Source organism: Hypomesus nipponensis, chromosome 14 (genome assembly GCF_054491055.1).
Source record: "Hypomesus nipponensis isolate SF chromosome 14, ASM5449105v1, whole genome shotgun sequence".
Lineage (NCBI taxonomy): Eukaryota > Metazoa > Chordata > Actinopteri > Osmeriformes > Osmeridae > Hypomesus > Hypomesus nipponensis.
The window spans coordinates 6,965,993-6,979,237 of NC_140374.1; the positions used below are offsets into that span (position 1 = coordinate 6,965,993).

The 13,245-nt window shown below is 46.8% G+C and overlaps 1 protein-coding gene and 1 non-coding gene across 2 annotated transcripts in view; one reads left to right on the forward strand and one right to left on the reverse strand.

The window, feature by feature from the left end:
* The window catches only part of nav2b (neuron navigator 2b), a 49,633-nt gene that overhangs the window by 30,939 nt on the left and 5,449 nt on the right, over window positions 1-13,245 (forward strand). Inside the window, exons 16-27 of the mRNA XM_084671744.1 lie at window positions 781-1,456; window positions 2,880-3,359; window positions 3,848-3,953; window positions 4,262-4,418; window positions 5,894-6,076; window positions 7,736-7,788; window positions 8,090-8,113; window positions 8,256-8,330; window positions 9,704-9,787; window positions 10,033-10,162; window positions 10,367-10,521; window positions 12,581-12,753. Coding sequence (XP_084527870.1) covers window positions 781-1,456; window positions 2,880-3,359; window positions 3,848-3,953; window positions 4,262-4,418; window positions 5,894-6,076; window positions 7,736-7,788; window positions 8,090-8,113; window positions 8,256-8,330; window positions 9,704-9,787; window positions 10,033-10,162; window positions 10,367-10,521; window positions 12,581-12,753 — 2,296 coding nt within the window. The remainder of the gene's footprint in view (window positions 1-780; window positions 1,457-2,879; window positions 3,360-3,847; window positions 3,954-4,261; window positions 4,419-5,893; window positions 6,077-7,735; window positions 7,789-8,089; window positions 8,114-8,255; window positions 8,331-9,703; window positions 9,788-10,032; window positions 10,163-10,366; window positions 10,522-12,580; window positions 12,754-13,245) is intronic.
* Window positions 5,424-5,496, reverse strand: trnat-ugu (transfer RNA threonine (anticodon UGU)). The gene has a single exon. It is a non-coding gene; the product is annotated as a tRNA-Thr (tRNA).

Consider the following 13,245-nt stretch of genomic DNA (forward strand, 5'->3'; position numbering starts at 1 on the left):
TCCTTCTTTCTTCCTCTACCTCTCTCTCTCCTTGTCCCTTCCCCTCTCTTTATCCCTTATCTCTGTAGTAGCTCAAATCACCCTCAGGTTGTTGGGTTCATGCGTGTTGAGGCAGACCAGAGCTTGTGTTCAGGGTTGTTACTGTGCTCAGTGGCTTCATTTATTTCCTTTACTGTATTTATCTATCCTCTATCAGCCTTGTATCCTGGAGTTAGACGCTCAAGTAATCCCTTCTGTTATCAGTCAAACAAGGCCAGGCTGGCAGAATGTTATCCACGTGCATTCACTCATATCGACATGGCACATTTGCATCAATCAGTAATGGTCCTATTGTTTTGTTGAACCCGGTGAATGTGGAACAACACCTTGTGTTAAGGTGATGTGATTAGGTCTTATGATCTCATGATGGATTTGGTTGCACTGCACCATACACTACTGCAATTGAGATGTTGTTGTTGCACTGTTAAGATACTATTATGTTTGTTCACTGCTTGGTAGCTAAGACTTCATGATGTGGCTAGTAAATACAAACCTTTCCTTGACTCTGACCACCAAAATACTGTATAACTTTGCATTTATCCTTGATCTTCTGCTATACTTTCTGTGGATACTATATACTTATATATATATATATATATATATATATATATACTTCTTTGGATAAGTGTGTCTGCTAAATAAATGTCTGATACATTTATAAAATGTCAAATGTAATGACTGCAGGTACCAAAAAAGTTGTATGAAATTAAGTTCATATTGAGATGTTTCTCTATCCTCCAGGTAAGACGGATGATGCCAAGGTGTCGGAGCGAGGCTGTCTTTCTCCACGGCCCAACGGCCTCCAGCGCTCGCCCTCTGACATGCCCGGAGGCGCCCCTGCTAACGATGCCAAGAAGCCACCCTCCTCCCGCACCCCCACTGCCACTAACACCTTTGGCTTCAAGAAGAATGGGGGAGCGCTCACCATGATTACGGCCGGCGGAGTCACCATGGTTACGGCCAGCGGGGTAACCATTACCAGTGGCTCGGCCACCCTGGGGAAGACTCCCAAATCATCCCTTCCGCTGGGGGGTCATGGGGTTCGGACCCTGGGCCGCCAAACTAGTGTGGACGACGGCTACCTCTCTGCCAGTGGCCGGCACTCCACCCTCCAGTACCGAAGCCTGCCCAGGCCCAGCCGGTCCTCCGGCACTGGGGCCGTTAACGGGAGCCGTGGCAGTGCCACCCTCCGCTCCCCCAGCGGCTCCATGGATCCCAGCCGCTCTGCCACACTTCAGGGGTCGAGGGGTCGTGGAGGCGTGGCCAAGACCAGCACGTTGGCCAATCAGACAGACAGGGAGAAGGGCGTGTCTGTGGAGGGTGGGTTGACCCCCCAGGGCATGGGGACACTGACCCCCCAGGGAGGCAGGCAGACGGGGGGAAAGTATGCAGACGTGTCGTCCCCCACCCTGCGCAGGTGAGCTCCTCTACCAAAACCACACTGAGAACTGATACATCTTGTACTCATCCATCTAACTGCTTTTAGTTATTATCTGGATAAAATAAGTATTTAGAGTTTAGACCAACCCAAACCACCATTATATTGCACATGCTTTGATGTGTTTGGCCTTTAATCATGGACAGCAGGTAAGATGAGCAGGTGACTCCAGCATGTAAGATCTACGGTAGGCTGCTCCACCCTGCTGGAGTTCAGACTCCAGTCCCAGGCTCCCAAGCCCTCCCTGTTTCCTGTCTGCACGGCCTGGAATTCAGACGGTTTACACAGGGCTGAAACCAGCTTAATCACCCCTCACGGTTTAATCAGCATACTGTAGGACCAGTTCAGAGAAAACCGGCCTTTCTTATCAGCCCTCCATGATATTATGTGAAGTCTGCTGCCTAAGGAATGATGTACTTTTGAAAGGACTGGCTTGTCGCTAGGCAGATTAGAGGCCCGATCGTCCCCTGTGGCCTGTGATAGGCTCCAGTGTTGGTTTGGAACGCAGAGACAGAGGCCAGAGCCTGCAGCAGAACAGAGCGGTGTTATCTCTAGCTCAGGCCACACCACTGCTCGGATCCGGCTCCACAGACAGTGTAGTTAAGGCCTTCCGCTTATAGGCCTTTGTATAAGCAATTCATTTTTTCATTCGAGATGTTCCCTATTAATGCCTCATTGGCTTACATGAATTCCACTTACTTTACTTTTCGACTTTGTTGTCGTCATTATATTAATGTTAATGTTAAAAGTTAATGTAATAAATCAGAGAGGAAAACAAGAAACAAAAAACTTACATGGTGTTTTTATTGCCAGGTTAGTTCTTAGAGGTGTTTCAGAGTCGAGATCTACCCAACCCCATCACTCAGTTTCCCCGAACACAGTGTCAGAACTATCTGGTGAAAGTACGGATTGTTCCTTTAACTGCTGCTGCTGCTTCCACTTATCAGGCTGATCTAGAGGTGAGGTAATGAGAACACGAGCCAGCTGGTTCTCCTCAGGCACTCTGTCATTCATTTCACCTTGTCACAGCTCATTGGCCAGCAGAGACAGAGTCCTCGGGAAACTGTCTCAGCATCTGTGTGGTACAGTCCTAACATCCTGTCTGGACTTAACTGCCATTTTTATTTGAAAAAAAGGAAATGTTTGTTTTGTGATTACAGAGTGGAGCACCCTAGTTTCAGAATTCTTATGCATTATACTTTGTGATTTCTGTCATATTTACTTCTGGTTGTTTTTTAGGAGATTTTGAATCTGATGTTGCATTACATGATTCATCCTCCTACGTCAGCCCCAGTCTAATAATCTCTCCTACCTCCCTGCTTCCACCTTATCCCTCTCCTCTCTTTTCTGCTCTCACTCCTCTTTTCCTCTCCTCTCACTTCTCTCCTCTCTTCCCTGGCAGGCTGTTTGGTGGAGGTGTGAAGCCCGGGAAACAAGCCCCAGTCACCACCATGGAGAACATGAAGAACTCCACAGTCATCTCCAACCCTCACACCAGCTCTGTCCAGCAGGGCGGCGCTCTGGAGTCCCCCTCTGCCTCGGCAAGCAGCAGCAGCCCTCTCTACGGGGTCGGTGGTGGGGCAGGAGGCCGGGGTGGTTTGGAGCCCACTGTGTCCCCCCTGGCCTCCAGTCCTGGGTCGGCCCTCTCTACGCCCTCCCAGTCCCACAGCCTGGCCTGGAGTCCAGCCAGCCCCAGCCCCAGCCTTGGGTACCCAGGGGGATACCCCTCCCTGGGCAGCCTGGCCACCAGCACTGAGTCTATGGACGTGTCCCTGGGCAGTGCAGGAGGAGGGGTAGTGGGGGGGCACCATGGAGGGGCCAGGGATGAGGGGCCAACTGGCTGTGTGAGGAACAATGGCGTCAGGACTGGCTTCTCAGACAGGTAGGGGCTGGAGACAGGCCTGGGAGAGGGCTGGGAGGAAACTGTAGACTGGTTAGCAGGCTGTGCCAGACAATCAGAATGTTAAATGTGTGTCTTTGCAGTTTCACAATGGTACTACAAATGATGACAGTCCCTTGATTGGTTCCTGCTGTGGTGGTTTTAGCCATTGTTTTTTGTTGTTTTAGAGGGCTCTCCAGCTCTCTCTTCTAACTGTGGGATTTGTGGGTGTGTAATGTCTAACAGTGTTATGTGTGTGTGTGCAGTCTAATAGTGTGCAATGGCGTGTATGTGTGTAGTGTTGTTCCTGTTAAGTAGAGCCCCAACTCCCGGATGTGTTGCTCCAATGACAGCCTGACTTCTATCTGGACTGATCATCTCTCTCTCTTTCTCTCTTTTCCTGTCCTCTTGTCTCCTCACTGTTTTGTCTACCCCTACCCTCCTTCCTCTTGCTACCATATTTTTCCTAACCCCTACCCCCCTTCCCCCAGCCCCCTGTCCTCCCCTTCAGCTAGTCCCAAATTCAGTCGCAACACGTTACCTAGGAAACAGGACAGGTATGGAGTTGTTTGTGTTGAGAGCAGTGTGCGGGGTAGCATCCCTCTCTTGTGTCTATGTCCTGTGTTTTTCTGACCCCATGATCTCTCCTTCATCCCTTTCCCAGCATGTGAACTGTCACCTGCTATTCTTCTCATAAAGTTCAGACGTTCAAATGATTGTTTGTGTCCCTTGATAGCTGTACTTCATTATAGTATAAGTATTAATTTGATGTGATTTAATGTATCATAGTGCTGTTGTATGTGTGGAGCTAACTATCTGTCTGTCCTACTGTCTGTCTGCCTGTGTGTTTGTTTGTGTGTGCACCTATGTACGTATGTACGTATGTTCTGCACCTATATGTGTACAGGTATGCCCACCTGCCGGCACTGAGGGGCCATGAAGAGCCTCGTGATTGGCTGCGCTCCCACTCAGCAGGAGGTCTCCAGGACTCTAGCTCCTCCTTCTCCCAGGGCTCCAGCCTCTCCTCACCCTCGGGCTCTCGCTTCAACTTTGCTCAGCTCGGTGGGTTAAGCTTAGCACAGAACACATCACGAAACACTACAAAACACCACAGAAGAAAAGTCCTGAATGTTAAAAGCTCATCAAACTCCTGACAGGAGACTCAACATTCTCAGAAGTGTTAGGGCCAGGTTTACTGCTTGTAGTTTCAATATCCAGTACACTCAGTGGGTGTAAGGTGGATGAAGTAACAGCTGTGTGGTTGTTACGGTTAAGGCCGAATCTTAATACTCTGTCTTACCCCTACCCCTTACCCCTAGCCCTTAGTTTACCCCTAACCATTGTGTCTTGAAACTGAGGGGTAAGGGCTACATAGCCCTATGAAATGAGACACCACTTGGTTACAGTTACGTATATTGATGTCTCCAAAGCAAGTAGTGTTATGCACTGATATGAAATGAAATGAAATTGAAATTCGCTGCTAATGGAGTTTATTTTAAACTGTAGACATGCATGGAGTCCATTTGAGGTTAATCAGAGAAATGCGAGACTGTTGTGCAAAACAGCAGTAGTAGTAGTGTTAACGTAGCAAACTAGCAATTTTTTTAAACGTTTCAATTAAGAACATGGTTGCAAATACATGTACAGGACTGTGAAGAGCACAAAACAAGAATGTCATAATTTTTTTATCAATTATTAAAGCTGAAAATATTACATTTATGGGACTCTGGATGATCTGTCCGCCATTGTTGCAGGTAGCGCAGCATTTACATACCCCTAGGTTTCAAGTAAGCTGCCGAGCTTACTTAGTTGTAAGGGGTGTATACCCCTTCGTCTTAGCCCTAGCCCTCGATCAAAAAGAGTATTGGGACACCACTTACTGTCACGGGAACGAGCAAAACTAAGGGCTAGGGGTAAGACAGACTATTGGGATTCAGGTCTGGAGAAGAAAATTGAATAAAAATGGCTAAGTCTGGAGAGAAAATGGAATAAGCAGTGATGTTGACTGTAAACCGATGTGTCATAGTTCACAGGTTGCAAATCTGTGAAAGAAAACATGTGAAGTTTAGGCTCCAGCGAGAATTGAACTCGCGACCCCTGGTTTACAAGACCAGTGCTCTAACCACTGAGCTATAGAGCCTCACATAGCACTGACTGAAGTTCCAGTAAGTTATGAATACCGCACCTTGCTCAAAGACAGGTTGGCACACCTTGTTTACTGACGTGTCAGACTTACCTTGTTGAACCACAGACAATAGTCAGAATTATGTTGGTATAACTTCAAGCTCTGTGGTCAACATAGAGGCATGCTGTATGTGGGACGTTCCCATATTGACTGTCAGAAAAGAGAAACAGTAGAGTTCACACTGAGTTTTCAAGGTTGAGGAAGAAAACTCACTGTTGCAGAAAAAAATCACCAGACAGACAGAAAGGACTGTATTAACCCAGAACGCAGATAATCTTACATCAATGTGTGTGTGTTCATATGTCTGTGTGTTCACCTTTAACCCCCTGTGCTGTACCTTGTGACCCGGCAGGAAGTCCTATCGCTGCGGCCCACATGACCCTGGGAAACCCCCGCAGCACCAACGGGCTAGCCAATCAGGAGGGAGCCAACGAGCCATCCAGCGATACTGGTCTCAGGAGCTCCTGCATGTCCCTGGAGGAGAGGAGCAGGACCATGAGCAGCTCCACTTCCTTCCGAGACGGGCTGGAGGAGGGTGAGGGCCATTGTTTTGATCAAATTAAATTTATTTTTGACTGTATTAACCTAGGAAAGTAATTGACTTTCAAAACACTTTGACGCACATTGAAGATGTTTTTCGTGGAAATGGTGAATGGTGATGTCATAGAGGTGCCCCACAGTAGTGCAGCACTGCTTGCAGTATGGTAGAGTTTGGCCTCTTCCAAAGCGCTAGCAAACCAAAGTAACAGCGAGCCATTAAAGTAGGACAAAATGTTCTTATGCAAGCCATGTTTACTCAATCGCCGAGACTTGTTTTAACAACAATCCATTACTCATGAGCTGCCTCAGTCTGTCTCAGTCTGTCAGAAACTGTGGTGATTCTCCAGGTGCCTCAGTAGATTGAGGAAGTAGAATGAAGTGCTCTGATAGGCTGTGGTATAGGTGTTCAGAACAAGTGTGAGTTGTGACAGGTGTGTCATTCTGGTAGAGGTGTTCAGGTACAGGTGTTAGAGGTGTGTCTCTCTCTTTGTCTCTCCCCTTGTCTCAATGTGAACTTCACAAGCCTTCTTTTCTTTTCCACTTCTCTCTCTCCCTATCACTCACCCCCCCCCCCCCCCCAACCCAGCAGACTTAGTCCATGATGTCAGATGGCACCTCAGTGTCTACATTAGATTACAGATTAGGCACCAGATTAAAGATTGAAGAGTGAGGGGGAACTCCCAGGCTCTAGTTCTGACATCCAAACCTCCACGACCATCTGTCTGATCTCTGATCACTGAAGCTTCACAGCCTGCCTGATGTGTGTGGTAGCTCCCCAGACATCTAGTCTAGCTGCAGCAGACAAACATTGACAGGATCACCAGCTCTGGAAATACAAGCCTAGCGTTGCTAGAATGCCCTGCTCTTATTCCGAGTGTTCCTCACCTTAGCAACCTGAGCCACTAGAGCTTTAGATTTTGTCTTCACACTGGGATAGTTTGTGCAACTGCGTAAATGTGTTGGGAAATGTAGACTCAGATGGCAGTGACATGCATTATGAATCACTGCTCTGTGACTGGAGAAAGTTTACTCACTCAGCAGGAGGGCTGACTGGGGCCTGTTGGTGCGAAGCAATTTGTTAAGATTGGCAAATCTCCCCTACCTTCTCCCTAGCCTGGCCTGCGATGTTGTCATGGTAACAGGCTGATGGATGAGGAAGGATGATTAGCAGAGACAGAAGCAGGTTGATATTGCTGTCATGGCGCAGTAAGAGCTAATGGAGATGAATAGCCTGGAGAGAGCCCGAGCCAGTGTTAGTGTGCAAAAGCTCATCCAAGAGAGGGTTAACATTTATAACAAGAACCGAGGAAACTAATGAAAGCAAAACATAAAACTCGCACATACAGGCATGCACACTCACAACCACTCACACGTGTACAGGCACCACACACACTCACTTAAAAGTTCAAACTTTGGCTGCAGGGGCTAGTTCATTCATGTCTCCTGCCTGCGGAGTGCTTAGCTGAAGATGAATCACTACCTTCATGAATCGTGACCTTCAACTACAAATGTCACATGAATCACCTAACCTAAAGGAACAACCTATGATATATGACATACGACAGAATGTATTTAGTACAGATGTAATCAAATCAGGTGAATCATAGCCAGATGACTAATCTCCAGATCGGGCGTGTGTGTTTTGACTTTCCAGTCCATGGATCATCTCTGTCCCTGGTGTCCAGCACCTCTTCTGTCTACTCCACAGTGAGACAACCTTCTATTCGTCACACATTCTAGCTGCAATAGAAGCATCTATAGCACATGTGTGTGTGCGTGGGTGTGCCTGCGTGGGTGTGTGTGCGTGTGTGTGCGTGGGGGGGGGGCTAATCCCAATAGTTAATTTGGTTATTCATGTTTCTGTAGGCTATAGGTAGAAAGTGTGTCAGATCCGATAATCTGTCATGCTGTCTCCACCGCTGCACTGTTTAAAATGCTCTTACCTTTCCTTCCTCATTCTCTCCTCTGTCCTCTCCTTCTTCCTCTCCTCCCTCCCATCCTCCCCTAGCCTGAAGAGAAGTCTCAGTCAGAGGTGAGAGTACACCGCATGACACCTACGACCATGTCCATTAAAAATCAATCTTTGCGATAAATCATGATGTCACAACGACATAAACATGTGTCCCCAGGGTTCACTGCAAATCTGTAATGTCTGTATGCTATATGCTTGTCAGATTCGTAAACTGAGGAGGGAGCTGGAGGCTTCTCAGGAAAAGGTATCGACTCTGACAACACAGCTCAGCGCTAATGTGAGTAGGACATACTTTTCTTTATTGCTCACTATCTTACTCTCTCTTTCTCTGTGCATTCATTTATCCATAGAGTGTACAGGGGGGATTCAAACCTGTTACCTCTTCATCTGCAACTGAGTTACTCCCCGCCCCCCCCCGTCTCTCTCTCTCTCTCTCTCTCTCTCTCTCTCTCTCTCTCTCTCTCTCTCTCTCTGTCTCTCGCTCTCTCTTTCTCACACTCCCTCTTTCACTCTCTTGCCAAGTTAACGCATCACGTTGAGTGTTGGGCAGTGATAGGCATCGGCAGTGTTTGCTCACGGCCCTGTAGTGAGGATCATTGTGTCTGTAGCTACAAGCCTCACACCTTCTGCTAAGGGATATCGCAAAACAATAGTTCATACAGAGAAAAACACCTAGCCTGCAGAGTGGACTGCATTCTACCACCTGGTTGTGTCCGTCTCTGCTGGCATTGGACTGGAGCAGGGACCATGTCAGCTAGGATCTCTCGTGTCCACTCCAGGACAGGCAGTGCATTGTCCTGGTTCCCTCTGAACCACTACCCATCCCTGGGGAGGAGGAGGAGGAGCATGGGGAGGACTGAAGAATGGGCCCTGGAATACACCCAGAACCAGGACCAGGCCCCCAGTATGGGTCACCTGGAGGGTAGTTTTACACAACACCCCAGAGAGGGGTGTGTGGAGGTGGGCTGTGAAGTTGGAAAGGAGGCTAGTGTGGAGATGGGCAGTAGGGCTTCAGGCTAATCATAGGTCAGGTTGCTTTTAGACTGAGGTTGGTTCTGTTCTGGTTTATTTTGTTGGATGGAAGATGAGACTGTCTGTCGTCTGTTGGAGTGGTTTATCAGGAGACAAGTGTTTGATAGCTATCTGCATGTTCCACATCAGCTGTGCCTGGAAGGTTGTTATCTTGTACCAGGAAGTTAGGCTTGCTATTGAATATAAAACCTTTATCTACGTTTTACCATTTCTACGGAATACCTGATAGTATATCTTGATATTTTGGATTAGGCTGGAAAAAGATGTGCTGTTGTCTGGTTGAGAGAGGACGTCTTGAGTGTTAAGGCAGGATTGGAGCATTGAAGAGGGCAGACATAACAAAACTGTCACAAACAGACAGATGTCTGCTCTGCATGGTTTGTATCTACCTGAAAATAAATGTATTTCATATTAGAAAACAAATAAACAAGAACTCACCTACATTTCCTACCTGAACATGTGCCAGGTCTCTGGTTTCAGATGGATGATGGAACTGCTCATAATCATGCTGATGTTGTTGATTTTGATGAGAATGAATGTTACTATTCTTGTCGATGATGACGATGATCACAATGAGGTAATGAGCTAATGAGGATGACGATGCTGTCACGTCTCCAGGCCCACCTGGTTGCAGCGTTTGAGCAGAGTCTGGGGAACATGACCATCAGGCTCCAGAGTCTCACCACCTCCTCAGAGCAGAAGGTCAGCAGCACGTACACATCTCTCTGACCCACCGCTGAATCCACCTCTTTCACTAGCAGCTAATAGTACCTACATTGATAATGATAATAATAGTCTGTCGAGACGTTTGGAACCAAGTTCTTAAAACCTACAAGTTCAAGCTTTTGGTTTTACAACCCACTACGACTGCTCCTGTAGTCGTGATGACAGTGATGTGCTCTGGTTGTTAATTCCCCTTTACTCCCTGTGTGCTTCATGGCTAATAGGACTCTGAGCTGGGTGAGCTGAGGAAGACCATTGAGTACCTGAAGAAGCAGAACTCAGCAGCCCAAGCCGCCATTAACGGAGTCATCAACAGCCCGGAGCTCACCTGCACCACTGACGCCCCCACGCCAGGTGAGACTCACACTGCTCTGCTGGACCACTCTACTCAACTTGCTGATGGTTCAGTAGGCAAGGCTCAACCTCTCCTCGCCTCTCTTCTCCTCTGCCCCTTTCAAATCATCTCTTCACCTGACTTCTCCTTTTTTGTCTGCTCCTCTCCTCCCCTTCTCCTTCTTCTTGGCCCAACTCCTATCACCCCCCCCCCCCCCTTCCCAGGTGGTATAAGCCCGCAGTCCCCCCAGTCTGAGCTACGTATCCACAGGCAGCACTCCTCAGACAGTGTGTCCAGCATCACCAGTGCCACCAGCCAGTCCAGCCTGGGCAGCAGCCTGGACCTGGATGCCAAGAACAAGAAGAAGAAGAAGAACTGGGTAAGAGCACCCGCCAAGAGCCTTCAGTCTGCCCTGTTATCCCTCCATCCATCCTTATATCACTCCATCGATCCAGATATCCCTCCTGTATCCATGACCTGGTCTGGTGAAAAGGGGTGGTTGTCGGCCAACGTAAATTCTTATTTTTTACAGATTGCGAAACTGTGCAGATTGTAAGCTTTCAAATGTTGTGTCATACATTGAAATATGAATAGTTGAAGAAGATACGCGTATCTGAATGTTGATAAACCTGGATAGCTCAAGCAAAGATTTTCGGCTTCAAATATGTTATATCTTTTCATGCCTTAAAGATGCTGTAAAGCAGAACTGAAAATGATTTTTTGAAATTTGCTTTACAGCATCTTTAAGAGAGGCGTGATTGTTTTGTGTTAATCATTAGAACGTCGAACGCTGGTTATTTCACCGCAGTGAAGAAAAGAAAAAGAAAACAATATTTGCACTCGATCAAATACCAGATCCTGCTTTCTTGACTTGTTTTAGATATGTTTTAACACACAGTATTTTTGTACTGACCACATTGCACTGTACCTGGCCCAATTATGGTTCAAGTTATGTGTTAATTTGTTGGTGCAAATGTCATCTTCCGAAAACAGGCTGAAAAATGTAATCACGGTTTACCAGGTCAAACTAAGTATAATTTATACTGAGACTGTGCTCAGTGCATTGCCCGAGATAAGCTATTCTATTTAGTCCGTGGATGTAGGCCAAAACGAATGTATGACAAAAATGTATGCCGAACACAGAGAACGCATAGGCCTACTTGAAAGTTGACACAACTAGCCTACTTGTGAAACATTATACTTGACTCAAAACCAAATCTGCCAATTCACTACTTGATTAGAAGGGGGGATGGGATTGTAAACTGTTCAAACAAACAGCCTACATGCAAAACATTACAGTTAGTACCACCGCACTAGCATGAATAGCCTAGGAATAGACCAGCTTCACCATGATACAAATCAAGGAAATCACGCATGACGCCCAACTCAACTGCAGCTTAGGTAAACAAGAATAAACTTTTCAGCTTCTAGTGGACAATATGGAATGCCGTCAAGAGCCCTTTTGACTGGACCGTGTCACCTTTTATCACTCCATCACTCCATCCAGATATTCCTCTATCACTCCATCCATCCAAATATCCCTCCATTACTCGATCCATCCTTTTATCACTCCATCCAGATATCCCTCTATCACTCCATCCAACCAGACTTCCATTTGTTTGTAACTCCATCCATCGATCAATCCATCAATATGCTGCCTGTCTTGCTGCATTTCTGTCCATTTGTCAGGTTGCCTTCCGACTTTCCAGCATCCATCAATGATTCTGTCGGTCCTAATAGCATAGGCCTACTTTGTTCCTTTACATTGCCTGCCTGTCTACACACCTTCCCGCCTGTCTACCTTGTTGTCTTTCTGCCTGTGTAGGATTTAAAGGAAAATTAAGTCAATTGTCAATCTTTTTTTTGATAAGGCTGTTACGTGCGCAGGAGGAAAGGTGAAAGATGACTATGTAAGGAGCAGACTGTCCAGTTTATCTCTCAATCCTGTTGTTGCTAGAGTACCTCCCTGTGTGTTCACTAGAGGACCGCGTAGGCTAATCCTTGGTTTCCCAAACAAAAGAGAACTTTTGTATGTTGAATAGTTGTTCAGTCAGTCAAATTCAGTGAAGTTGTATACATCCATCTGTGGTATTGTGGTGTTATTCCAAGTATGTAGCTGGTAGTGTGTTTAAGGTCTACAGAAACCGGTTATGTTGTGCTGAGCGTGAAGTAAAGCTTCTGTGTGACCAGTGTAGCATGTTTCCCTCTCCCTGTGCTCTTGAAGGTTTATAAGGTAAGGCTGCACCTATCCTCAGACGGGTGTCTGTGGACCCTGATGTCTGTGTGGTCCCGTCTTTGCCATTGTGTGCTTCTAGACAGCTGGCGTTTTTAGATCAATTTTAATTGTTGTGTTTCTTAGTGACATGTTAGGTCTTGTAAGGTTTTTCTGTTACTTTTATTCTTCATTTCTCTCTCTCTCTTTCTCTCCGTGTCTGCAGCTCCGTAGCTCGTTCAAGCAGGCCTTTGGGAAGAAGAAGTCTCCCAAGTCTGCCTCATCTCACTCAGACATGGAGGAGATTCTAGACTCCTCCCTGCCCTCCTCCCCCAAGCTGCCCTACCATGCCTCCACCTCCTCCACCCCTGCCCTCAGGACCTCACTCTCCAACTCTCTGTAAGAATCACTCCATATCACGCAATGCTATACCTTCCAATACACCACACTACCACATAAACACTACTTCTTAAACACTACCTCACAATACAATGTAACACCTCACAATACACCACACAACAAGCAACAACTCTGTGCCTCATTATTCATCCTACACCACAAAACGCCACACCACATTGCAACACAACACCATAAGCCCAGTTTACTAGGTGGTTAAAGACTCAATAAATGCTAAGTGTTCTGACAGTTTTTGCTAAATATTTCCTCTCTTGTCCATCTATGCGTGTGCTGTGCAGCCCCTATCTGTTTTTGCTGCCCACTAGTGGGCGAGGCTGGGGCAGCAACAAAGGCCTGTTGAGGATGAGCTCTCTGGCAGGGTAATGGAGAGCTTAGACATCTGATTAACTGGATCAATTATGTCTCTAAGTAACAACATATAAAATCACTGGATTCCCAATGCCAAAAAACGATGCAATTGCTTAGTGAGGAAAT